The 25940-nt window shown below is 41.8% G+C and overlaps 1 protein-coding gene across 1 annotated transcript in view; it reads left to right on the top strand.

Moving 5' to 3' along the window:
* The window catches only part of kcnh2b (potassium voltage-gated channel, subfamily H (eag-related), member 2b), a 338190-nt gene extending 325093 nt beyond the window's left edge, over positions 1-13097 (top strand). Inside the window, exons 20-22 of the mRNA XM_041968155.1 lie at positions 7915-8020; positions 8106-8207; positions 11641-13097. Of these exons, the coding sequence (XP_041824089.1) occupies positions 7915-8020; positions 8106-8207; positions 11641-12021 (589 nt within the window). The 3' untranslated portion in view covers positions 12022-13097. The remainder of the gene's footprint in view (positions 1-7914; positions 8021-8105; positions 8208-11640) is intronic.
* The last annotated feature ends 12843 nt before the right edge of the window (positions 13098-25940 follow it).

Genomic DNA, 25940 nt, shown 5'->3' with positions numbered 1-25940 from the left:
CTTGGCGAGAGAGAGGTTCGAACCTGGGGGGCGGTGGCCTTTCTGTGTGAAGTTTGCATGTTTTCCCTGTGTATGTGTGCATTCTCTCTGGGTACTCCGGCTTCCGCCCACCATCCAAAGACATGCAAGTTAATTGGTCATTCTAAAGTCTCCCTAGTATGAGTGCGTGTGTGAATGGTTGTTTGTCTCTTTCTGTGTTGGCCCTGCGATGGACTGGTGACCTATCCAGGGTGTATCCTGCCTCTCACCTACTAAAAATGTTGGGATAGGCTCCAGCTTACCCGTAATGGACAAAGCAGTACAGATAATGAAAAAAAATATATTTTACATGAATATTGAGATGCTATAAGGCTAAATATCACAACAGCTTTCTGGTGCCCTGTGTGACGCATTTGTTAATACATTTGATTTGCTTTGATTGGTGGTTTTAAGCTGAATTTGAGCATAAATCATTGTCTGTACTGTACTGTTGTACATGGTTGGAATGAAGACAGCGCACTCTTAGTTTGCTGGTACATGAAAGTAAACGTGGATATGCGTTTTAACCTGCATTTGTGGATTTCAGAGTGAACTGTGTTAATTAACATTGCTTTCTGGAAGTGTTCCTGAGCCCATGCAGTGATTTCTAGTAGAGAATCATGTCTGATTTCAATGCATTGCTGCCTGAGAGCAGCTGTAGCTCAGAAGGAAGAGCAATCCTCCACCAACCAGGAAGTCGGTGGATTGATTCTGGGCTTCCCCTGACTCCATTCCGGAGTGTCCTTGGGCAAAACACTGAACCTATATGTGACTAAATGCAAGTGTTTAGGGCATGTTGGGCAGTTAGAGACAGCTTTATAGCTGTGCATTACCACTGCCAAACAGTGTGATGGGATGAGTCCCTGTGTCCTTAAAGCCTATACCTCCCAGCTCTGTGGAGTCTTACACTACATCTTCATGATGAGTCTGAGTCTACAGAGGGTTCCAGTGTGGTGGAAGACATTATACCTCGTTCCTGTACCAAAGAACCCACGTCCCAGTGGCCCCTAGGATTACAGACCCATGGCACTGACTTTGCATGTCATGAAGACCCTTGAGAGACTTATACTGGATCCTCTCCGACCCATGGTTAGACCACATATGGACCCTCTTCAGTTCGCATACCAGCCTCGTCTCGATGTTAAGGACACCATCATCATGTCTGGAACACTGGAGCACCACAAGAGCCTGTCCTCTCCGCCTTTCTGTTCACCCTCTACTCATCTGACTTCAGCTACAGCTCAGAGACCTGCCACCTTCAGAAGTTTTCTGATGACTCTGCTGTATTTGGATTTATCAGTGGAGGAAATGAGGTGGAATATCAAGCTGCTGTGGACAGCTTCTTAATGAACAGAATTCTGCTCATTGTATGAGCAGAATCATCTGCAGCTTAATGTGACAAAGACTAAGGAACTGATTGTGGATTTTAGGAGATCCACAACACCAGCAACACCTGTTTCATTACAGGGCATCAATGTGGAAGTGGTGAAGGATTACAAATACCTTGGAGTGCATATTAACAATAAACTGGACTGGGCTAAGAACACTACTGCACTTTACTAGAAGGGCAAGAACCATCTCTATTTGTTGGGGCGGCTAAGGTTGTTTAACATCTGCCAGACACTGCTTAGGATGTTTTATGAGTCTGTTGTGTCCAGTGCTATCCTCTATGCTGCTGCGTGCTGGGGCAGCAGGCTGAGGGTTGCAGATACAAACAAAGTGAACAAACTGATCCACAAAGCCAGTAGCATTGTGGTGGGATGGAGCTGGACTCTCTGATGGTGGTGTCGGAGAGGAGAATTGTGTCCAAAATAAGGACAATACTGAATAATACCTCCCACCCGCTTCACAACCTGCTGATCAGTCACTGGAGTACATTCAGTGAGAGACTGACTACCACCTCAATGCTCCACAGAACAACACAGGAAATCATTCCTACCCGAGGCCGTCAAACTCTACAACTCCACTATATAGCAACAACATCCACTGTTATGCATTTGCACTTTGCACTACATTTACATTTTACTGTCTATCATATTGATAATACTGTACATAGTACTCACTGGCAGCATTTATCCTGTATCTGTTTATATAGATATTGTTACTAATCTGTAATTTTTCTTATTGTGATTGCTATCTTTATCTTATCCTTTCTTTATTTGGTATGGAGCGACTGTGTGCACACAATTTCCTACAGAATTAATAAAGTATTCTGATTCTGATCCTATCTGTGCTCAAGCAGATGTCAATAAAGTCATTAGCTAGAGTAGTCATAGTGCTGTGGTGTGGCCAAAGGCCCAACTGGCAAACATAAAAATAGTTATTTAGTGTCAGGAAGTTGTGTAGCTGTTAAAATACAGCTTTTTCTATAATCTTACTAAGAAAGGCAGATTTGATATCGGCCTGTAGCTGCTCATGAACGACGAGTCTAAGTTTTTCTTTTTCAGTAGTGGTTTGATGACGGCTGTTTTTAGGGTCTGATGGAAGACACCTGAAAGCAGAGATGTGTTTACAATCTGTAAAATATCTGAGGCCATGTATCCTGAAACATTCTTGAAAAAAGACTGACTGGAGAAAAGTGTCATGTGTTCATGTCTCTGAGTGGACACACTGATGACATGCACTAAATAGCCAAAGGTATTCACTCACCCATCCACATAATTGAAATCAGGTATTCCAATCGCTTCCATGGCCACAGGTGTATAAAACGATTACCATCTGGCAATCTGATGGAAGAGTCTGGGTATGGCGGTTGTCAGGAGAATGGTACTTGTCTGACTGGGGTTATTGTGGTTTGGGGTTGTTTGTCAGGAGCTGTGTTTGGTCCCATAGTTCAAATGAAATGAACTCTGAATGCATCAGCAGACCAAGAGATTTTGGACAATTCCATGCTCCCAACTTTGTGGGAACATTTTGGGAATGACCCTTTCTTGTTCCAACATGACAGTGTTGTAGTGCACAAATCAAGGTCCATAAAAACATGGATGAGGAGTTTGGTGTGGGTGAACTTGTTTGGCCTGCACAGAGTGACTTCAACTCGATAGAACACCTTTGGGATGAATTAGAGTGGAAGCTGAGAGCTAAGCCTTCTTGTCCAACATCAGTATCTGACCTCACAAATGCGCTTCTGGAGGAATGGTCAGAAATTCCTATAACACACCCCTAAACCTTGTGGGAAGCCTTCCAAGGAGAGCTGAAGCTATTAAAGCTGCAAAGGGTGGGCCAATGTCATATTGAACTCATTTGATTTAGAATAGGATGTCTATTAAGTTCATACAAGAGTCAAGGCAGGTGAGCCAATACTTTTGGGTTTTGTCTGGCATGGAAGCACTGACAGAATTTTTCCTAATTTAGTCATTAAAGAAAGAAGCAAACTCATTACAGGCTCGGTTGGATAGAAGTTCTGAGGTTACTGACACAGGAGGGTTAGTTAGTCTGTTAACGGTAACAAATAAGGCACGAGAATTATTACTATCTTAGCAATAATGTCAGAAAAGAAAGATCGTATTGCATTTCTCAGCTCTAGATTATTAATCCTGTCTGTGTTCAGCTTTTCGACATTCTCGTTCTTACCGGTGTGGCATTTTTCCATGGAACTCTCTTTTTGGCAGTGATCACTTTCACCTTGGTGGGAGCAACGACATCAACAATTCTTGTAATTTTACCACCAAAATGATCCTCCCATCAACTCAGGGCCAGGGGAGGGGAGGGGAGGGAGAGAAAGCTTGTATAAACATTTCAGTGTTATCAGTGTACTGTTTTTTTAACCTCTGTTTGGACTATTTTGTTGACAATAACAGCAATCTTAAAGAAAACACAGGAATTATCAGACAGAAGTTAGTATAGGCAATCTTGGAAATAGTCAGACCTTTAGATATGATTAGATCCAGACAGTGTCCTCTGCTATGCATTTTTCTTTCACATTCTGAGTTAGACCAAAGTCATCAAGAACACAATTCTTTGGTCTGTCCTCTGGATTATCAGCATGAATGTTGAAATCACCAACAATAACTATACAGTCTAAGTCAACACAGATTATTGACAACAGTTCAGCAAAGTCATCAAAAAAGGTTGCACAGTATTTAGGTGGTCTGTATATGTCAAGCAACAACACACAAAAGGGGAATTGATCTGGAGTTCTGGAGAAGATATCTGCGTGCATTGGAGGTCATTCAACAAAACAGCAACTCCTCCACCTTTCTGATGTGATCTAGCTTCACTCACTGAGCTGAAGTTTGGACGGGTTGCTTCTATAAGAACAACCAAATCTTTTTCTCTAAAAGATTAGTCAAACTGTCTAACCAGGGGGGAGTGGTGGGGCTGTCTGAGAGTCCCCCCACTGGTATGTGTCACCCACCATATTTCAAAGGACTTGTTCATTCTGGAGGTGAGAAGCTGCAGTTTTGGTTTGTGATGATTGGATCTTGAATGACTGAACTGCAGGTTTATGTGCAGGGAGGGTTCTTCAGAGCACTCAAACCTCCCATTTTCAAACCAATAATTTAGTGTTAGACCAAAGTGCTGTCTTTAAAGAAGAGCTAGTCCTCTGGTCATCTGTTTAAAATCCAACTGTGACATTTGTTGTCCTCCTCTTCTTCTTTCTGGGCGCTTTTCCCACCAGAATCCACTACAGAAAATTATAGCAAGGCTCATTTCCATCTTTAGTCCCTTGGTAGGCCAATACAATACAACAATAAAATAACAACAATAATAATAATAATAACAGGGAGATTAAAGAGGACAACAATGACAACAATAATAAGAAAGCAATACAGACAATACACCTCAGAGCAGAAGTATTCCATCGACCAGGACCTAAATTGAGATGTTCAAGTGCAATGTGCTAAGTGTGTTACCTCATACAGTGTTTCAATTAGGGCTGCAACTAATGACTATTCTGATAGTCGATTAGTCACCGACTACTAAAACAACTAGTCGACCAGTCGGATTATGTATCATAATTATGAAATGGATCTTATTTCTCTTTCAGCTTTGAAATTTTGCATAAGGTTGTTAAGTCCGACGTTCCTCCTCTTTAAATGTTCGAGCATTGCAGACGTACTTCCGTGGTACACAAGGTCCGCTTTACAAATCTCACATGTATTTAATTTATTTTGTAAGTTTAACGTGAAGTTACCCCAGACTTTTAACGTTCTCCGCCACCGTTTTCTTCCCTAGTCCGCCGCCAAATTTTCCCCTGGCGGACTTTACTGTGCATGTGCAACTCTCAGCAGAGATTAAAAAAGAAAACGATGTCTCACTTTGTATTTTTTCCCCCTCTTTGCGCATGTGCATTGTGTAACTCTTAGCAGAGATAGGATTAGAAGACGATGTCTTACTCTGTAGTTTTTTGTTTTTTGTTTGTTTTCTTTTTGCCGACAATAGTCGACGGCTAAATTCGTTGTCGACTATTTTTATTGTCGACAATTGTCGACAATTGTCGACTATTGTCGACAACGTCGACTAATCGTTGCAGCCCTAGTTTCAATATATGTGCACAATGCTCACTAATGTATTGAAATTTTCTGGTTTAACAGAATTTTAAAGTGCTTACCGACCCTGTAGATCACAAGATTGTTCTGTTTTCCTGCAAGATGATGGACGGACAGACAGGTAGAAAGAATTAATCCCAGAGAAAATTTTGACATTGGTTGCTCATGCACACCATAAAAACTTTCACACATTAAATAAATAGCTAAATAAATACATGTAATAATCTAAATTAGGGCTGGGTATGTTAACGTGTTATTGCATTGATGCATTAATTAATTAACTCTGTTCATTTTTTTTATCGAACATGAACCTGATTTTTTTTTTTGTTTGTTTGTTTTGTTTTTTATTTTGTTGTTTTTGTTTTGTTTTTTGTTTTGTTTTTTTACTTCTTCAAACATCTTGCTCACTGCCTCTGAACACAGAGAAACCTCATGCAGAGGTTGTATTCTGATGCCTCTTCCTCCATGTCTGGTCCTGCTGCAGTGGTGTGTCTAATGTAAACAGGAGAGAGCAGGTTTATTAAAATGAACAGATGTTTTCTGTCTGGCACTGACAATAAATCTGGATAATGAAGCAGTGAAGGTGCATGGATGGAAGTTATTGTGCATATTGTGAATATTTCTCTCTCCTCACCATCTAGAAGCTGTGAGATTCTCATCCTGCTTTCTGTCTGTTCACCTGATGCTGATATTCATCACATATTGTTCCTTCTGTGTTTAGAAGGAAGCAGCTTCACAGCTTTAAATTCATCCTGCTGACTTTTTACCTTTTAGTTAGTAAATCCTGAACATTTCATCCTTCTTTCTCATAAATATTTGATTTTATAAATATATATGAAGAAATATTTTAACTGTTTAAAGAGAAAACTGCTGCTGAACCTGTTTATGTGTTTAGTGCAGGGGTCTGCAGCCTTTCCAATCCAAAGAGCCATTTTTCCCTCAGCCAGCTAAATAAAACTCCTTCAGAGCTACAAAAAAGGTCCTACTATAGGATTTGTTGTCGTTTTTGGGGAGCCATATTTTTTATTTCTATTAAAAAAAAAAAAAAAAAAAAACATAAAACTTTTTGCAAAAGAGAATAGACACACTTTCTTCTGTGGGATGTAGATATTTGTTAAAAATTAAGTTTAAAAAAATGTCCATAGTTTCCCATCTAATGAGAAGAAAAATAAATAAAAAATATATTAGTGGTACTTTTAGTGTCATTATGTTGTGGAAATTCAGTGCAATTATTCAATGAAAAAAAATGGAAAATTGCTTAAAAACCTGCATTTGTTATCATATCTATATTTAAAAACATTAGTTAGTTCTTTAGCATTTTAGTCATGTATTAAGAGCCATTGTGGAAGGTTCAGAGAACCATTTGCTGCTCTGGAGGCGGAGGTTGTAGACCTCTGATTTAGTGTTTGTAAACCAGAATTTACTGTATTTTCTTCGGCTTGCTTTTAGAGGAAAAGGACATTTTGTGCATAATAATGCGATTAATTGCGAAAAATCATATAATTTTATGCGATTAACCGCAATTCAAATTTTAATTATTGCCCAGCACAGAGTCTAAATATGTTAAACTGTGTGAATAGTTTTGATTGTGCAGAGGACATTGTTTTAAAAATGATGCAAGGGTGGGGAGCTCACATATAACAGTTTTTATGGTATTCCAGGTTTGCAAAGCATGATATGAAAACACTGCCAATTTGCCCTGGTCAACCTTTTAGTTTCCTTTTTTCTTTATAAAACCTGTTGTGTAGCAGGAACCAGTCCATGGAGGATTTTAAACAACAGAATAATCTGTATATTTCATCATAGTTTTCCAGCTCAGTATGTCATGTTTTTTTCAAGATTCTGCAGTGATGAAAGGTTTTTGTTTTTTTATCTAATAATATGAAACAGTAAAACATCTCACTTTCAACCTGTGATACACCCTGTTTTCTATGTTCTGTGTGAATGAAAGCACGACTCCTGAGATTTGCAGAAATCCGGATATTGCTGGTTAACATTTTTGATCTCATGGTACAGGGGTGGCCAACGTCGGTCCTCAAGAGCCACAATCCTGCAGGTTTTCCATGCATCCCTGCACCAACACACCTGACTCAAATTAAATGGATCCAACAGCCTATAAGGATCTGCACAATGACTCATTAGTTTAAGTCAGGTGTGTCAGTGCAGGGATGCATGGAAAACCTGCAGGATTGTGGCTCTCGAGGACCGACGTTGGCCATTCCTGTCATAGTATGAGACATCATACTTGGCCACATTTTACAAACTTTACCAGTGAGATGCGGGACAGCAGTCTGTCTTATGTCAGATATTTGTCTTCCCAAATCCTAGCCATTAATTTTCTTTTGTAAAAAGATGAATGCAAATAACGAGTCTTCAGAATAAGCCGATTATCTCCTTCTCACAGGTTGGAGAGTCGCATGTCAACGGACATTGGAGTTATCATGCAGCTGCTGCAGAGGCAGATGACCCTGGTTCCTCCTGCATACAGCGCTCTTTCATCACCGCCTCAGGTAGACAGTGATTCTTATTATCTGCTGGTGCTGACACAGAACGCTTTGTTTCACACAAATAAACAAGATGCGCTTTCTTCTACAGCCCTCATCCTACCCTGGTCCCGATCCAGGACCAGGTCCAGCGGAGGGAGCAGCTCTGCCTGTCACACCTCTAGAGACAGATACTCTGGCCTCCCTATCACAGGTGAAGTTCCAACCTGATAGCTTTTAAAGCGGATCAGCCTCTCCCTCTGATCCATTTTTTTTATTTATATTTATTTTTATTAAACCTTTATTTATACAGATGTTCCAACTGAGACCCAATTTCAAGAGCGATCTGGTTCAGATAAAATTATAATAACAATAATAATAAAACAGGAAAAAAATCAATAAATATTAGATATTGTGCTAATGTATACACAGGATGTTAGAAACAGAATTTAAAAACAGGAAAACATCCCTGCGATAATTTCACAAAGTCACCTAGAAGTCTTTCAAAGTCTGCAAACCGAAATAAACAAGACAATTTCAGCTCTTTTTAGTATTCCATGATGGAGGAGAAAAGATGAAAGTCTTTGTCCCAAACTCTAAAAGACTGATTTAACTGAAAATCTGATAAAAGTCATGGGACCACAGACTATAACTGTTTATGTGACATATAATCTGATAAATAAGAGGGCAAGGAAACAGAAATAGATTTATAAATAAATCGGCTCTTGTAAGCCAAATCTAGCAGCAGGTGTTAACATAAGGCTACGCTCATGCTGCAGGTTACGTTCATGCTGCAGCCGATTGATGTAGTTAATAGGCATTAAAATGAAGAGGCATAAACCATTGGTAGTTATATATAGCAACTGTCTAATCAACCCAAGAGTTATTTTACTGTTGAGAAGCTCAGCTGCAATTCAGCTTCCCACCACTTGGTGGCGGCAATGTGTCAGTCAAGAAACTCCAATAAGCAGAAAAGAAAAAAGAAAAATTAGTTTTTGTGACCTGAGTTTGTTCAATGAATCATTAACCTATTGGGCGTCTTGTTATGTGTGCAGTTTCACATACAGGTGATATATATCTTTATGATGATCTCATTGTATCACGTCATATTTTTTCATCATGTCATATTTTACAACATTTTAGTTTGTTAAATTATAAGTGGATTTGGTTTAGTTATTGCATACAAATTACAGAGTGAGATTAATTATAATAATAATAATAATAATACTACTACTACAATATTGAATTTCCCTTTGGGATTAATAAAGTATTTTTCATTCATTCATTCATTTCATTCATTCATTAAACCAAAACAGTGTAAAAATCTGAACGGGCCTTGTTTCACTTTGTACTTAAAAAAGTTGGGCCCCAGTGTAAAAAATGTTAAGAACTCTCGCCCTAGACATGGTGATTAGTCCTACTGAGAAACTGAATGTGAACCATATTAATTAAATGATGCAATATGTTTCATCATGAAGATTTTAAGCAAATGCTACAAGGATTTATTGATTTTGTTGTGTGTGCTGAAGTCAGTAGCATTATAATCCAGTAAAATATCACCATTGTGTGTTACTTTAAATAATTAGTATTTCATATGATAAAATTGAATTGTGGAGGCATTTAGAGATATTATATTTAACATTTTAAATGCACTTTTAAATTACGTCAGTTCAATGCAAAAACCTGACGAAGGGCCAAACACTGACTCCTCAGTGCTGCTGCTGGAAATTCAGGTTAAATGAATAACAACACATTGTGTACTTTTTACATATTTTGTTTTGGGGAGGCGCCACAGTTGAGGTTCGCCTCAGGCTCCACATTACTTTCGACTGGCACTGCATCTTAGTTCAGCAGAAGGTGAGAATGAGCAGGGGCATTGATGTAAATCAAGAAGGGGTAAGAAAGTGGCAGCAACTAGCCATCTCCCAGCAGGAAAAGAAACAGGTTTCTGAAAAAGAACTCTAACTTCAACCTCAGTTCCTGTATCAGATGATCAATATGTAACAAACAAAAGACTGTGGTTAATTACAACATTTAAAACGTTTGTATGAGGCCATTGTTTCAGTAGGGATGGGAAGATCCAAGAGAAAGCATTTCTGCTGAAACCTTCTTTTTATTATTACTTCCACCAAGGCAAAGGTCATGTTGGTTTGTCTCTCTGTTAGCAGCATGACTCAAAAGGTTATGGGCAGATTTTGATGTTTTCAGGAAATCTCAGAAATGGAATAAGGAACAAATTATTACATTTTGGGGGTGATCTGGATCAAAAGGATTCTTTTCTGTGGGGAGATAGGGATAATTTACTGCTAAACCTAAAAGAAAAAAAAGTAAAGACCAAAGGCAACAGCCTTTAAAAACAAGTTTATTTGTATAGCACATTTGCACAAATGCTTTAGATATAACATTAAAAACATTACAGATGGTGCGAAGAAAGCATTAAAAATAGTAAAAGGCAGCAACAAGCACCAAAAATCACAATAAAATCATGAATTACATTGAAATTATTAAAAGCAAGAACCGCTCCAGGAAGTCCAGCCCACTTTTCCAGCCTGCGCAACAGGATTCTGTGATCTACAATATCAAACGCAGAACTGAGATCCAGCAAAACCAGGGCTGGTACTTGACTAGGATTAGTATTCAACCTGAAGTCGTTTAACACTTCGACCTAAGCTGTTTCAGGACTGCGATGAAGCTGGAAGCCAGACTGAAATTTATCAAGATTTCTACTTTTATTTAAAGAGTCATTAATGTGCTTAAATGCAACTTTCCCAAAAATCTTGGATATAAAAGGTTATGGAGACAGGTATGGTGTCCTTAGCGGAGTAGCCTGCTAAGGACAAGATTGTCAACAGGGCAAAACATTAGAAAAGCACATAGGCAGGGGACACAAGGTAGCAGTCAAGTTGTGGGAGCTTGAGGCGGAGTGGATAGTTTGTACTGCTGGAGCAGGTGCCTGCCTAGGTCCTCTGTATCTAAAAAGGCATGGAGCAGTGTAAGAATGAGTAGTCACACTAATTAAGAGAGAGACTTTGGCATTTACTGATCAGAGTAGGGTCCCACTTAAGAGGAACCCTTTGGCCACTATGTATTCAGTTACCTATCACAATAAACCATTCCAAACACAGCCACTCGCAGTCTTTAAAATACAAATGCCAGGGCAATATACCAGTCAAGCCAACTTTTCTGAGATACCAGGGCAGGAGGAGATCTGTTTTGCAGGATCCCTTTCAGTTTCTAATGTCAAGACAATTGCAGAGACAGCCCGAGTTCAACCTTCTTGCAACAACAAAATCTGCTGCTTACATGCAGGAGCGCTGCACTGCCATTGGCTAAAAGCCAAATGAAAGCATCTCACCTGAATCCAACCAGGTGAGCAGCCATTCTACTACACAGGCTCCTTAGATGTCAATAGCTACATTTACACGGAAAAATATTTCTTCTGTTCTATTAAAACTGAATGTTTTAATCATATAAAAAGTGTTCCACACAAACACTGATAGTGACAACTTTCATGGAAGCAGTCACGGTGCTGTGGGATTTCCTAAACCCAGAAAAAGGAGATAAAATATTACTTTTGTCCAAGTAGCTTTTAAGTTAATTGCACACCAGGCTTTCGAGAAAATAATCCATAATCTTTTTCCTTGCAGATCTTGGACACCCAGGGCTTTGAAGAGTTCCCAGCCAAGCCCCAGGACTCTTCTTTGATCACCATCAGCCAGAACCAGCTAGCTGCCTCTGGACTGGACAGCCTGGGCCAGCATCTGCAGTTGGAGCTGGGACTTGGAGCCACTATCATTTCAGGGGCAGCTGCAGGTTCAGGTTTAGAATTTGGGAATGAGACACAAGTGGAGTCTGGTTTAGGAGCAGAGTTACACTTTGCATCAGGGGTATGTATCGAGGCTCAGGTTGGGCCAGGGGCCTCACCTTCAGATCCTGAAATCCAAAGGAGGCTGTCGCTCCAAGAACTACAGACACCGCTGAACTTACGGACACCACAGAGACACAGCTCCGACCCAGGGGGAAGATAAGGAAGAGGTGGAGAGGAGGAGAAGGTCGGGAAGCTCCCGCAGTATCTACCACGTAAACCCTTTAGGACTCTCAGCTTCTACATCCTCACCATCAATCTGCTCAGAGAGATATGGAGCTTTCTGCTGCTCTGCAACAGTATAACCTTTAACCAAAACCACAACTAGAGCGCTGGGAAGCCTCCAGATCAGTCTGCTCTGGGCCTCACCATCATCATCAGTGGATGATGCGTCTTCACTCACAATGTTAAAAAACAATTCACTTGTAGAAGAATCCCTTTACTGCTGTATCCAGTGTTGGATGACTGACAAGAACAAGCAAAGACAACATTGGACAAAGTAACAATGAAAAAAGTAGCCATTTATGTCTTGCACTGAAAACCTTAATATAATAATTATTCTTACTCTATATGTCCATGGCGCTTCCGATAAACTCATAGACTGGTTAGTAAATCGTAGTGTTAGCTGGCCTAACAGAAATCCTGCTGTCCCATTATGTTATTGGCTCCCTCACCATGAAGTCCTGCCCCCCAGAAGCAGAGCTGATGCTCTGTTTGTCCTAGAGCACACTGGATTGGCTGGTCTGCAGCTGTGGGGCGGGAGCTGGAGAGTTAAAAGCCATGAATTCTTGATGAACATATCAGCTGCCCTATCATAAACATTGTACAGATTTGCTAGTGAGTACAGAGCATGTGATGAGCTTTAGGCAGTGCCGCTGATAGGTAAACTGGCAAACTTAAAGGTTTTCCATCAAAGCAGAGCACCAAAAACCAAAACTCTTTAACAAAGCAGGAAACCCAGGCACACTTACTCCAGGAGAAGGAGCAGCCACCCGGTCCCAGCTCATGCACAAAGTAACCAGGATGAGGGATTTTACTTTATCGTTGTTGAATTTGCTACCTCAGATTTCATTGGTCCTTATTTTGTTCACCTAAACATGCACCCAGAATGCTTTTTACCATGTGATGCATGAATCTACAAGTTTGCCAGTTTACAGCGACCAGCTGAATTATTCAATGTACAGTACAATATGCAAACACTGGCTAAAAGAAAGGAGTGTATTCTCCTCGTGAGCAGGATGAGTTCAGGTCTGATGCTTTGTGTTTTTGTTTTTCTGCGTGTTTGTTCCTGTTTTTATCTTTTAGTCTATGGAGCTTGGCTTCTCCACATGGTAGAAGCTCACTGGATTCTGTAGTTTGTTTCACACCTGAAGATGTGATGACATTTTTAAAACAGGCAGAGGAGGCGGAGTCAGTGATGGATGAAGACAGTCTCGTCATCCTCGTCACAGAAATCCAAATTGGCTCAGCATTATTTGTTGCTTTAGGTCCTCACACACACACACACACACACACACACACACACACACACACACACACACACACACACACACACACACACACACAGGAAGATATCATCAACATTTGAGATCACTTATTAAGTTAGCCTGTTAAATTTGGCTCAGAAGGCCACACCTCCATGAGGCGACCCCACCCAACCACGCCTCAGATCACCTGGTTCACATTTTTCACCCACTCAGCAGTATTCCTGTCATTCTTCGTCCCTCTTCCATTCATCTATCCTCACCCATTTATCCATCCATCCTTCCGTTCCTTCATCTATCCTCCCCTCTTTTTCCCTCATTCATTCGTACCCTTGTTGACTTCTTCATTATCTTTCCTCACTTTCATCATTTACCCATTCACCCTTCCAACTTTCCCCATCTATCTTTCTTTTCTTCCACTCCCTCATCTATCTTTCTCTCTTATTCATTCATCCTCTCTACTTCCCTCCCCTCACCCATTAGCTTTCCAACCTTCCTCCTCATCCATCCATCCATCTTCCCTTCACCTCCTTAATCTATTCTCACCCTTCCACGTTCATTCATCCGTTCATCCTATCCCTTCTCTCATCCATCCATCCTTCCGTACTTGATCCATCCTCATCCTTCTTAATCCACCCATCATTCCATCTTACTTTTCTCTCCCTCATCCGTTCATCCATCCTCATCCTTTACCCATTCTTCCTTCCAACTTTCCTCCTCATCCATCCTTCCGACATCATCTCTCATCCTTGACTCCATCTCAAACGTTCCTTCTCCCTCTTCATAGCATTCGTCTCTTTCCACTTACCACCTGGGGGGTCTTAAGTGGGCTTGAGTTGCTGAATTGTAAAACAGGTGATCACTGAGCAGCAGCTGACCCACATTCATGCCAAAGTCCACTGTAGGCCACAAGGATTGGCTCGTTTTTAATCAACAGAAAGGCTTCATGCACAGCTTGTACAGCTGGGATATTATTCCTTTAAAAATGTTTATTAGATTCAAATTTCATTAAAAGAAATCAGCAGATAAGAACCAGATGTAGTCAAGTGTTAAGTTGTCTTTACCCACACACCTGAGGACAGGGACAGAAAACGAGATAACAAGAAGACCACTTTATATGAAACTCCACTGAAACACTAGATGAAGGAAAATAGTCTTCCCTGAAATGAAATGAACCATACAGCCCTTTTCCTGTATCACACACCAAGGAGTGACAGCAAAAAGAAGGAGAGCCGGTTGTTAAGTGCAATAGTCCTTTAACCAGTGAAGACCTGTAGCAGCTTCACCACGTCTGTAAATGTTCAGCACTTTATGATTTTTAATCTGAGCACACGTAAAATAAGACTCAGGAATGTGTTTGTAAAATCACAGGGTCCATCTTCCTTTGTCTTACAACTCAAAAAAACAACCAATCAGAAACAAAGGACAAGCTGAAGGACACAACATCTCCAGAGTCTGATTTTTTGTAGAACTTACATTTAATGACGAGTGATGAGAATAATATGTTGCTGCTTGTGGATTTAGGTTATTTAATTTATTTATTGTTGTTGTTTTTTTTTAGTTTTGTCTTGTTAATTGTGTTAATTTTGATGGAACTGGTGAAGCTCCCTTATGTTCCTCAAACAACGTTTGTTTTCAGTATCTGTAAAAGAAGTCACTGACGAGCAGTACACATTATTAACTTCATGTTTGAGTTGTGGCTCATGTGTGCGTGCGGCTCATGTAATTTTTTAAAGATGCACTTTAGTTTTGAACCAAAGCAGTAAACACAGTCACATCCACCTCACGCAGGTCAATTCGTAAAGTGAAGACGAATCTGTCAGATAAAGATGGATTATTTTTTGTTTAACCTCTTCGTCATGAGAGCCCCCTCTACACACTAGGATGCAGCAATCCTAACATGTAGCACACCAAAATGATGGGAAGCAACTCAGCTAAAAGACTCTACCATTGCCATCCAAACAAAAGACAGGTTAAACCCCAAGCAATTACATGAGAATCTTACAAAAACACGAGAACAGCTCTGTCCACTTGAAATGAATCATGAAGGTCCTGCTAGTTTCTACACTGCCCATCCAAAAAAAAAACAAAAAACTTTGTGTGTTAGATTTAACTAAGCAAATAGGTTAGAACCTCCCATTAAAAATACTGCATGGATGATGATGTTTCTGCTGCAACAAGTTATTTAACCCCAACCGATGCGATGAGTAGCTTCTCATTTTTTAAACAACTATGTGGAAAGATATATCTTGTGGACTCCGAAAAGATGCTAGTCTCTTTAAGGATCAGATTGGCATCAAGCATCAAAAGAGTTACTGAAACTACTAAAACTGGGTGAAAAACTGTCCAATGCATTTTTTAAACTGGAAGAATAGTGAGGAACCTTCGTCTTCCAAGTTGGAAAGTGGTTGGAAAAATTCTTGAATGATGGTGATCATTTAAACATTTGGTGAAATCAGATGTTAAAATAACACCAGTAGAACTCAGGACTACAGTGTGTCCCAATTCAGGGTCTGCACACTTCGAAGTGCAGATTCGTCGGCCACATACGTCATTGCAGTGCGTGAAGTACTGTCCCAATTCACAGAATTTGAAGGAACCTCTGAATCCACCCTTCAAATCCGCACTTCGTTTGGCCTCAAACAAAGGCTGCTGGTGATGCATCCTTCGCGGCCTCTTTTCTCCCAGAATTCATTGCGCACAAGATGGTGGCGAATCAGGAACTGAGCTCAGAAGAGTCGTATTAAATTTTAATAAAGTTTTATTTAAAAAAAAAAGTTTGTTTTTTTAACTACACTTTAGTAGAAACGTTACAAAACCAAGTACATTTAAAGCATGTTTGTTAAATGGTGACAAATTCGGTAATATTTGATATTCATGGGCTTTTAAGTGGTTAATGAAGTGTGTACCGGCTGGAAAATAATAGAGCCTCAGACCTTGTTATTTTTCTTTTTTTGTTTTTTGTTGTTGTTTTTTTCAGCGCCCACTGAAGTGTCCTATGAGTAATTTCAGTGGTTTAAGTTATTCAACGTCCTCCGTTGTAGCTATGGGAAATTCTTGTTTGCTAGGTAGGCTGTCCCATTTCACAAACGTGAAGCGGACTTCGAAGTGTGTAGACTACGGAGGACACTCTGTAGCCTACATAGTCTGTGCACTTCGAAGTGTGCAGACTACGGAGGACACTCTGTAGCCTACATAGTCTGCGCACTTCGAAGTGTGCAGACCCTGAATTGGGACACACCTTCTGTTTAGTAGTAAGAGTGTAAGAACATTTTCACATGAACAATGTGAAGAGACCTCTAGGGATTGGGACTGAACTGCTGTGTAACTTTAAGATAACCACTTACCAAGGAGGATATTCAGGAGAAAAAGGCTTCAGGTTGCTAGGGAGCATAAAGACTGGACTCTGGAGCCGTGGAAGAAGGTCATGTGGTCTGATGAGTCCAAATTTAGCCAGTTCCAGAGTGATGGAGCATCAGGGTAAGAAGAGAGGTAGATGAAGTGATGCAGCAATCGTGCCTAGAGCTACTGTACAAGCCTGTGGGGACAGTCTATGATCTGGGGTTGCTGCAGTTGGTCAGGTCTGGGTTCAGGTCTAGGTTCAGGTCTAGGTTAAGCAACATTATGTGACCAAAGAATGAGGTCAGCTGATACCTGAATAAACTTAATGAGCAGGTTATTCCATCTTCCCTGCATGGCCATATTCCAAGATAACAATGTAGGATTCATGTGGCTCAGATTGTGAAAGAGAGGTTCAGGGAACAGGAGACTTCATTTCCACACATGGATCGGCCACCACAGAGTCCAGACCTGAACCCCATGGAGAAACTTTGGGATGTGCTGGAGAAAAGTTTGTGCGGTGATCAGACTCTCCATCATCAACACAAGATCTTGGAGAAAATGAATGAAACTCTGAACATAAATAAATGTTGTGCAGAAGATTATCGAGATGATGCCACCGAGACGCTGCTGTAATCAAAGATAAAAGCCATCCAAAGAAATATTAGAGTGAGACTTTTTTGGACAGGCAGTGTATTTACCTGTGTAACACCTCCAATAAAACATCTATAAAACTGCTCATATTCACCTTTTGCTAATTCCTAGGACTACTTTACTAGTTCCTAGATTAACTGGGCTGCTATTCTCTGGTTTATACTGAAAGTAATGTGGTTTTCTTTAAGGAGATAACCATTTTCTACTGTGTTCCAGGTGAATTTACTCCGACACATTAACACATATCTTGACAGACATTTCTGCAGTAATCTCATGTCTCGGCTTTCTTTAGAGACCAAGATAATACATACAACCCTTTTTGCTATGAACATTAATTTAATTTATTTTGGGTATGTCATTTCAGAAAATATAGGCCTCAAGAAGAAGAGGTTAATGTTGAAGTGATCAGGGTTGCTTTTTCCAGCATTCTTTAACTGCAAGGTCATGGATGCCCAAAGCTGTGGAGCTGACCAAATCTCCGGTGTATTTGATGGTACCTGGTTTACCTTGCAGATATCTATCACCCTCTGTTCATTTTAACACTGCCTGTGGTCTTTTTTCCTGCCATTAAATTCCAGAAACTTGAGCTGAATCTGGCTTTATGCATCCAGAACAAGTAAATCAAATATCAGACACCGTCTCACCGCTTGTGTCTCGTCGTCGTTAATAACAGTCACCTAGTGGCCTGAACTGTAACTTTACATTCAGAACTATGACCTCAAGACTAGAATGTGGTTGTTGTCTTCTTATTAGCACTCCAGGTTTCTTATAAGGCATGCATCCTGCAGATTATCACAAGAGAATCCAGACAGAAGTGAGGAACACTTGTGTTTGTGGGCAGCGGGAGGAGAGTGTTTTCCTTTATGTAAAATCTCAGCCTGCAGCCACACACTTACACACACCTCCCTCAAAGGATCTTCCAAACAACTGAGCTCTTTTCAGCTCTCTGACTTTGTATGAGTCCTCGCAGATCCAGCTCCTGTATTTGTACATATATGGAGCTCTTCAGGAGGGCTTTTGGTACCATTTACACCACACTGGAGCTGCTCTGTCACGTCCTGCCTGTACATAAAAAACTTCTACTACTTGTAAAGGAATCTGACTCCTGGGCACTCATATAGCCAGCACTATGCAGAGACTGAAAAATATAAAAAAATCATATATATTTAAAAAAATCTTTGGCATGCTTTGAAATGCAGAATATTATAGAAGATATACTGAATACATAAAGTCTGCTCTAATTTCTTATTAAAATAATCACCCAGTTAAAGAAAAAGAAAAGTATGTTGTGATGATGATGACGTTGACTTCAATAGGAGTGATGAAACTAAGGACTTTTATTATTGTGCACCTTTTTACTTGCATGCTGCACTGAGTCATCCAGAAATGTGAGGGTTTGATGTGCAAAGCAGCTGAATTTTTTGCAGTATGCTTGTAGACTGTGTATAGAATGAGACACTAAATTCTTTCAGATTGTTGGAGAGAGTCATATATATTTATATATATGTATATATATATATATATATATATATACATATTAAGGGGTGGGACTTAACTTAACTACAATTATTTATTCACAAAAAAAATAATGCATTAAAAAAATGAATGCATTTAATCACAGTTTTCATTCAAAACAACGTGGAACGTTTATCAGGGTTTCTGATACAATAATTAAACTAAGACACAGGTGAGAGTTTGGCTAACTCAGTGTTGCTGATTTAACTACTTTGGCTCTATATTTAGTGAATTTTCAGACCCATCTAGTGACTATTTCAAAGAAGCGACTAGCAACAAAGACTTTCTGGGGATATTGGAGTCTTTTGGAAACTGAGGTGAAAGCATATTTACTCTCTCAAAGCGCAGCTTCTGCCCCTCCCCCGTCCACTAGGCGTTCCCTCTGCTCCAGGACCAGACTGGAAGCTGGCTGATCCCGTCCTGGCTTACCGTCACATATTAATGCCTATAAATGAAGAGTGTGGAGGAAAACATTTAAAAAGTTTCTGTAACGTGTTGTAGACTCTTATTCAGAGAACAGCTGGAGCTGCTGGTTAACATACTTAAAATGACACTTTAACTATAGATCTGATCATTTTGAGCCAGGGATTTTTTTTTTTTTTTTTTTTTTTTTTACTGTTTTGAATTGAAATGCAATTAAATGCATTTCTCCAGAGATTACTAGAGCTTGAGTTTACAGTATTAATGTTTGTGTCTATTATTTGACTCAGTCGTCCACTAAAATTAATTTAATAAATAAATACATTTTAAAAAGTTGCTTTTTGGGGCAAATATTGTTAATCAATTAATTGAAATGAATTAGTTACAAAATCTGTAATTAATTAGATAATTTTTTAAATCAAGTCCCACCCATATGGCATATATATATATATATATATATATATATAGAGAGAGAGAGAGAGAGAGAGAGAGAGAGAGAGAGACAGAGAGAGAGATTGCTTTCAGGTCATGGAGAGAGGGGTATTGAATAACTACGAACATTGTGATTTTACATGATACAATCTGATATTGTGTATTTGTACCTTTGGTTGCAAGCCACTACAATGGAAGGATGCATGTGTGGCAGTCCTGGAAAACAACTGCTGACTCTTTCCAGGTGGACTTTATTCCCCACACCTGGGCTGGCCTGTGTCTGGTTTGGGAAATAAAATAAGTTAACCCCCCCCCCCCCCAAAAAAAAAAAAACAAAATAAAAAACTAGATAAATTCTGTGTGGTCCTTCTTGTAATGGCTGTCATACACAAATCAAAATGAAATATGTTGAAATCTGTTAGCAACAGCATATCTTTGACACATCTTGCTAAGAATTGATGCTGGGTTGCTCATTGTAGTGTTTCCAGAAGCAGGCGGTACATCTTTTAAATGAGACTAAAGAAAGTTGGATGGAAATGATGAAAACTCCAGGCTCTGATTGTGTGATAGCGTTGAACTTTCTAAGATTTCAGAACCTTTCTTTCAATAAACTTCTTTGAAAGCTGCTCTTTCTGACTAGTTTTAATGTTATCTTACATTAAACATGCACTTTTACAGTCTCATTTTGTAATGTAATTGTGGTATTTCCCCATACTAAAAAAGTACAGGAAAAACTGTAAAATAATAAAGAAAGAAAGTCAAATCTACTTTTTTAAAATTTAATTATTTATTACTATTATTACTGTTTTTTTGGGGGTTTTTTTAGTAACTTGTGCTGTCCAGCATCACGGCAAGGATAATGGTGGCCTGGCTGCCGTACTGTGTCAAACATATTTACTTTGCCAAGGAAACCTTTATGGATTAGATTCTCCTTGACACTTAAAGCTGCAGCATTTTAGAAAATCAAAGACCATAAAATTTTAACATCTTTTTAAAAGATTGTGTTTCTCTTAGTATCTAATCACTTTACTAAAATAACTGTTATATATTTATTCTGTTAGAATGAACAATTTATATCAACTTGCATTGGGTCCACATACATGGCAACTACCATATTCGTACCAGCATTTTTTACTACGGTGCCTATGAGTGGACAAACAAGTCTGTGTGTAAAGCACTGCAGTCCCAACTTTGTTTAATAGGAGCTAGAGCATTGTTTGGGATAAATTATGCCTTAAAAGGACCATAAATGAAGACAGTAACATGTAAACAATGTTGAAGTAGTTACCTGTAATTTAGTTGTTGCTGCACCTGAGACCACTGGACCCACTCACAGATGAAAACACGTTATGTCTTTATGATGAAGTCCAGGGTGCAATTTGTGAAAAAAACCAGAGGGGGGAATAATTTTGATAATTTTGAGAAAAATGACTATAACAGCAGACCAACAGTATGTTGGTAAAAGTTGTTGTTTCTCCTGTAAATTTGCTTAACTCAGGTTATATAACCACAGCAGTAGAGTCTCTCTTTTTTAAACTAGAACTTAACCCCTGCATTTGCAGAAATACTTGAACTTTATATTGAACTTAAATTTGTGCCAAATACATCCATTCACCCATCCATCCATTTTCTGCCGCTTATTCAGAGTCGGTTCGCGGGGGCAGCTGCCTAAGCAAGGAAACCTAGACTTCCCTCTCCCTGAGCACATTCACCAGCTCATCCGGAGGGATCCCGAGGCGTTCCCAGGCCAGCCGAGAGATGTAATCTGTCCAGCGTGTCCTGGGTCTTCCTCGGGGCCTCTTTCCTGTGGGACGCGCCTGGAACACCTCACCAGGGAGGCGTCCAGGAGGCATCCTAACCAGATGCCCGAGCCACCTCATCTGGCTCCTCTCGAATGTGGAGGAACAGCAGCTCTACTCTGAGTACCTCCCGGATCACCGAGCTTCTCACCCTATCTCTAAGGGAGAGCCCGGCCCCCCTGTGGAGAAAACTCATTTCTGCCACTTGTATTCGCGATCTTGTTCTTTCGGTCACTACCCACAGCTCGTGACCAAAGATGAGGATAGGAACATAGATTGACTGGTAAATCGAGAGCTTTGTCTTTTGGCTCAGCTCCTTCTTCACCACGACAGACCGATGCAGAGTCCACATCACTGCAGACGCCGCACCGATCCGCCTGTCGATCTCCCGCTCCATCCTTCCCTCACACGTGAACAAGACCCCGAGATACATGAACTCCTTCTCTTGGGGCAGGACCCTATTGCAGACCCGGAGAGAGCACTCCACCATTTTCCGGCTGAGGACCATGGTCTTGGACTTGGAGGGGCTGATTCTCATCCCAGCCTCTCCACACTTGGCTGCAAATCACTCCAGTGAGAGCTGAAGATCACGGCCCGATGAAGCCAACAGAACCACATTATCCGCAAAGAGCAGAGACCCAATCCGGAGGCCACCGAACCGGATCCCTTATACACCTTGGCTGTGCCTAGAAATTCTGTCCGTTAAAGTTATGAACAGAATTGGTGACAAAGGGCAGCCTTGGCGGAGTCCAACCCGCACTGGAAACGATTCTGATTTACTGCCGGCAATGCAGACCAAGCTCTGACACAAGTCGTACGGGGACCGAACAGCTCATACAAGCGGGTACAGCACACCATACTCCCGGAGTACCCCCCACAGGAGTCCTCGGGGGACACGGTCGAATGCCTTCTCCAAGTCCACAAAGCACATGTAGATTGGTTGGGCAAACTCCCATGCCCCCTCAAAGACCCTGAAGAGGGTGTAGAGCTGGTCCACTGTTCCACAACTGGGACGAAAACCACACTGCTCCTCCTCAATCCGAGGTTCGACTATCCGATGGACCCTCCTTTCTAGCACCCCTGAATAGACCTTACCAGGGAGGCTGAGGAGTGTGATCCCCCTGTAGTTGGAGCACACCCTCCGGTCCCCCTTTTTGAAGAGGGGGACCACCACCCCAGTCAGTCCAGGGGAACTGTCCCTGATGTCCACGCTATGCTGCAGAGGCGTGTCAGCCAAGAGAGCCCTACAGCATCTAGAGCCCTAAGGAACTCTGGGCTGACCTCATCCACCCCCAGGGCTTTGTCACAAAGGAGCTTTTAAACCACCTCAGCGACCTCAGCCCCAGAGATGGGAGAGCCAGCACCAGCTGCCCCAGACTCTGCTTCCTCATCGGAAGACGTGTTGGTGAGATTGAGAAAGTCTTCGAAGTATTCCCTCCACCGCCTCACAACGTCCCAAGTTGAGGTCAGCAGCCCCCCATCCCCACTGTACACAGTGTTGACGGAGCACTGCTTTCCTTCCCTGAGCCGCCGGATGGTGGACCAGAATCTTCTTGAAGCCATCCAGAAAGTCATTCTCCATGGCCTCTCCAAACTCCAAAAAGTTTTTTCCTTAACGACCATCAAAGCTGCGCTCCGCTTAGCCCGCCGATACCCATCAGCTGCCTCTGTCCCACAGGAGTCCCACAGGCCAAAAAGGCCAGATAGGACTCCTTCTTCAGCTTGACGGCATCCCTTACTGCCAGTGTCCACCAATGAGTTTGGGGGTTACCGCCACAACAGGCACCGATGACCTTATGGCCACAGCCACGGCTGGCCACCTCGACAATTGAGGCATGAAACACAGCCCATTCGGACTCAATGTCCCCTGCCTCACCCGGGACATGGTTGAAGCTCTGCCGGAGATGGGAGTTGAAACTCGTTCTGACAGGGGACTCTGCCAGACGTTCCCAGCAGACCCTCACAACACGCTTGGGTCTGCCAGGCCTGACCGGCATCCTCCCCCAACATCTGAGCCAACTCACCACCAGGTGGTGATCAGTTGACAGCTCCACCCCTCTCTTCACCCGAGTGTCCAGAACATGCGGCCGCAAGTCCGACGACACGACTACAAAGTTGATCATCGAACTGCGGCCTAGAGTGTCCTGGTGCCAAGTGCAAATGTGGGCACTCTTATGTCTGAACAAGGTGTTCGTTATGGACAGTCCATGACGAGCACAGAAGTCCAACAACAAAACATCACTTGGTTTTAGATTAGAGGGGCCGTTCCTCCCAATCACGCCCCTCCAGGTCTCGCTGTCATTGCCCACGTAAGCATTGAAGTCCCCCAGCAGAACAAGGGAGTGCCCGGAAAGAGTGCTCTCCAACTCCCCCTCCAAGGAATCCAAAAAGGGTGGGTACTCTGAACTGCTATTTGGTGCATAAGCACAAACAACAGTCAGGACCCGTCCGCCCACCTGAAGGCGGAAGGAGGCTACCCTTTTGTCCACTGGGGTAAAACCCAATGTACAGGGGCCAAGTCGGGGGGCAATGAGCATGCCCATCTCTCACCGGGTGCAACTCCAGAATGGAAGAGGGTCCAGCCCTTCTCAAGGACAGTGGTTCCAGAGCCCAAACCGTGCGTCAAGGTGGGTCCAACTATATCTAGCCGGAACCGTTCAACCTCGCACACCAGCTCAGGCTCCTACCCCGCCAGAGAGGTGACATTCCACGTCCCTAGAGCTAGCTTCTGTAGCCGAGGATCAGACCGCCAGGGTCCCCGCCTCTGGCAGCCGCCCAGCTCACACTGCACCCGACCCCTATGGCCCCTCCTGCAGCTGGTGAGCCCACGGGAGGGGAGGCCCATGTCACCCTTTCGGGCTGAGCCCGACCGGGCCCCATGGGCAAAGGCCCAGCCACCAAGCACTCGCCTCCGTGCCCCACCTCCAGGCCTTGCTCCAGAGGGGGGCCCCAGTGACCCACGTCTGGGCAAGGGAAACCTTGGTCCTTTCTCCTCATCATAGGGGTGATTTGAGCCGCACTTCGTCTGGTCCCTCCCCTAGACACCTGTTTGCCATGGGTGACCCTACCAGGGGCATGACCCCCCGACAACATAACCGCTAGGATCATCAGGACGCACAAACTTCTCCACCACGATAAGGTGGCAAAATAGATGTGATATGATGTGAGAAATAGAAAATGAGAAAGGGACAGAGCAAGAAAAAAGACAAGAGTCTGGCATTTACTGGCTCCAAAGATCTCAGAGTAGAGGTAGGATGCAAGATGGATGTTGAATTAGCCATTGTCAGGGAGCACCAAAGTGAGAAAATATGCCAAAGTTCAGTTGTGGGGCTTTCACAGAAAACATACTGCAACCTTTGTAAGTAAACAAAGCAGATAACCATAAAGAATACCTACAGAAAAAAAACTGTGAAGCACACAAACAGCAGCATTGCCAGCAACAAGTAAATGAAAACATAACTATTGCTACTGGCAATAAAACTCAGAGGTAACTATATAAAAAGTGTGTGTGTGTGTGTGTGTGTGTGTGTGTGTGTGTGTGTGTGTGTGTGTGTGTGTGTGCAAACACACAAATTACAAAATGTAATGTACACCCCTCCAAGAGTCAGAAGCAGAAGACATCCTCAAGATCCAGGGACTCAACAGCCACCATAGCTTGACCACCACACATCCAACCAGTAGATGATTCAGCAAAGAAATACAAGAGGCCACAATCAGGAGAAAAAAGATGAAAAGAAAGAGAGAAAGAGGTAAGACAAGAGTCAACATCAGACTGGCTTGAGAGTTTCTTTAAACTTGAAAATCCAAAGCTAACACACAAATATTGGCACATCAAAGTGTGGACAGATACTCTGATGCCTGAAAAGGGTGTGTGCTGTTTGGTCCACCAGATGGAAGCGTTTCACTTTCTGACACTGCATTTTCAAACACACACACACACACACACACACACACACACACACACACACACACACACACACACACACATATATATATATATATATATATATATATATATATATATATATATGTATTTATATATATATATATATATGAAGAGAGGACGGGAAGGAGGGGAGGGAGAGAGAAAAAGAGAGAGCTCGGCAGTGATTTATTTTCTTTTTGTGATAAAAGAAGGAACCATCATCCACCTGTTTTATTACGGTTTAATTATAACAATGCAGCCAACTCTTGGTGTTTGTCCGAGTGACCGTGTTTACCCTGACTCCCTTCAGCTAGGGGGCATTGCAGTGTCAGGGCGGTGTAAGGGCGTCTTCCTGGGCCGTGACCGCATCCACAAACTGCTCCTCCCGCCGATTGGACCGGCACCATCCCGTAAAAGGAGTCAAACTTCTCCATTGTATGTGCAGGCTGTCAATCAAAAGTATATTCGTCCACAAGGAAGACCCGGCCCCGGATTATAGAGTTGTGATTGGACA

The sequence above is a fragment of the Melanotaenia boesemani genome, chromosome 18 (genome assembly GCF_017639745.1).
Source record: "Melanotaenia boesemani isolate fMelBoe1 chromosome 18, fMelBoe1.pri, whole genome shotgun sequence".
Lineage (NCBI taxonomy): Eukaryota > Metazoa > Chordata > Actinopteri > Atheriniformes > Melanotaeniidae > Melanotaenia > Melanotaenia boesemani.
This window is presented reverse-complemented; position numbering and strand designations above follow the sequence as displayed.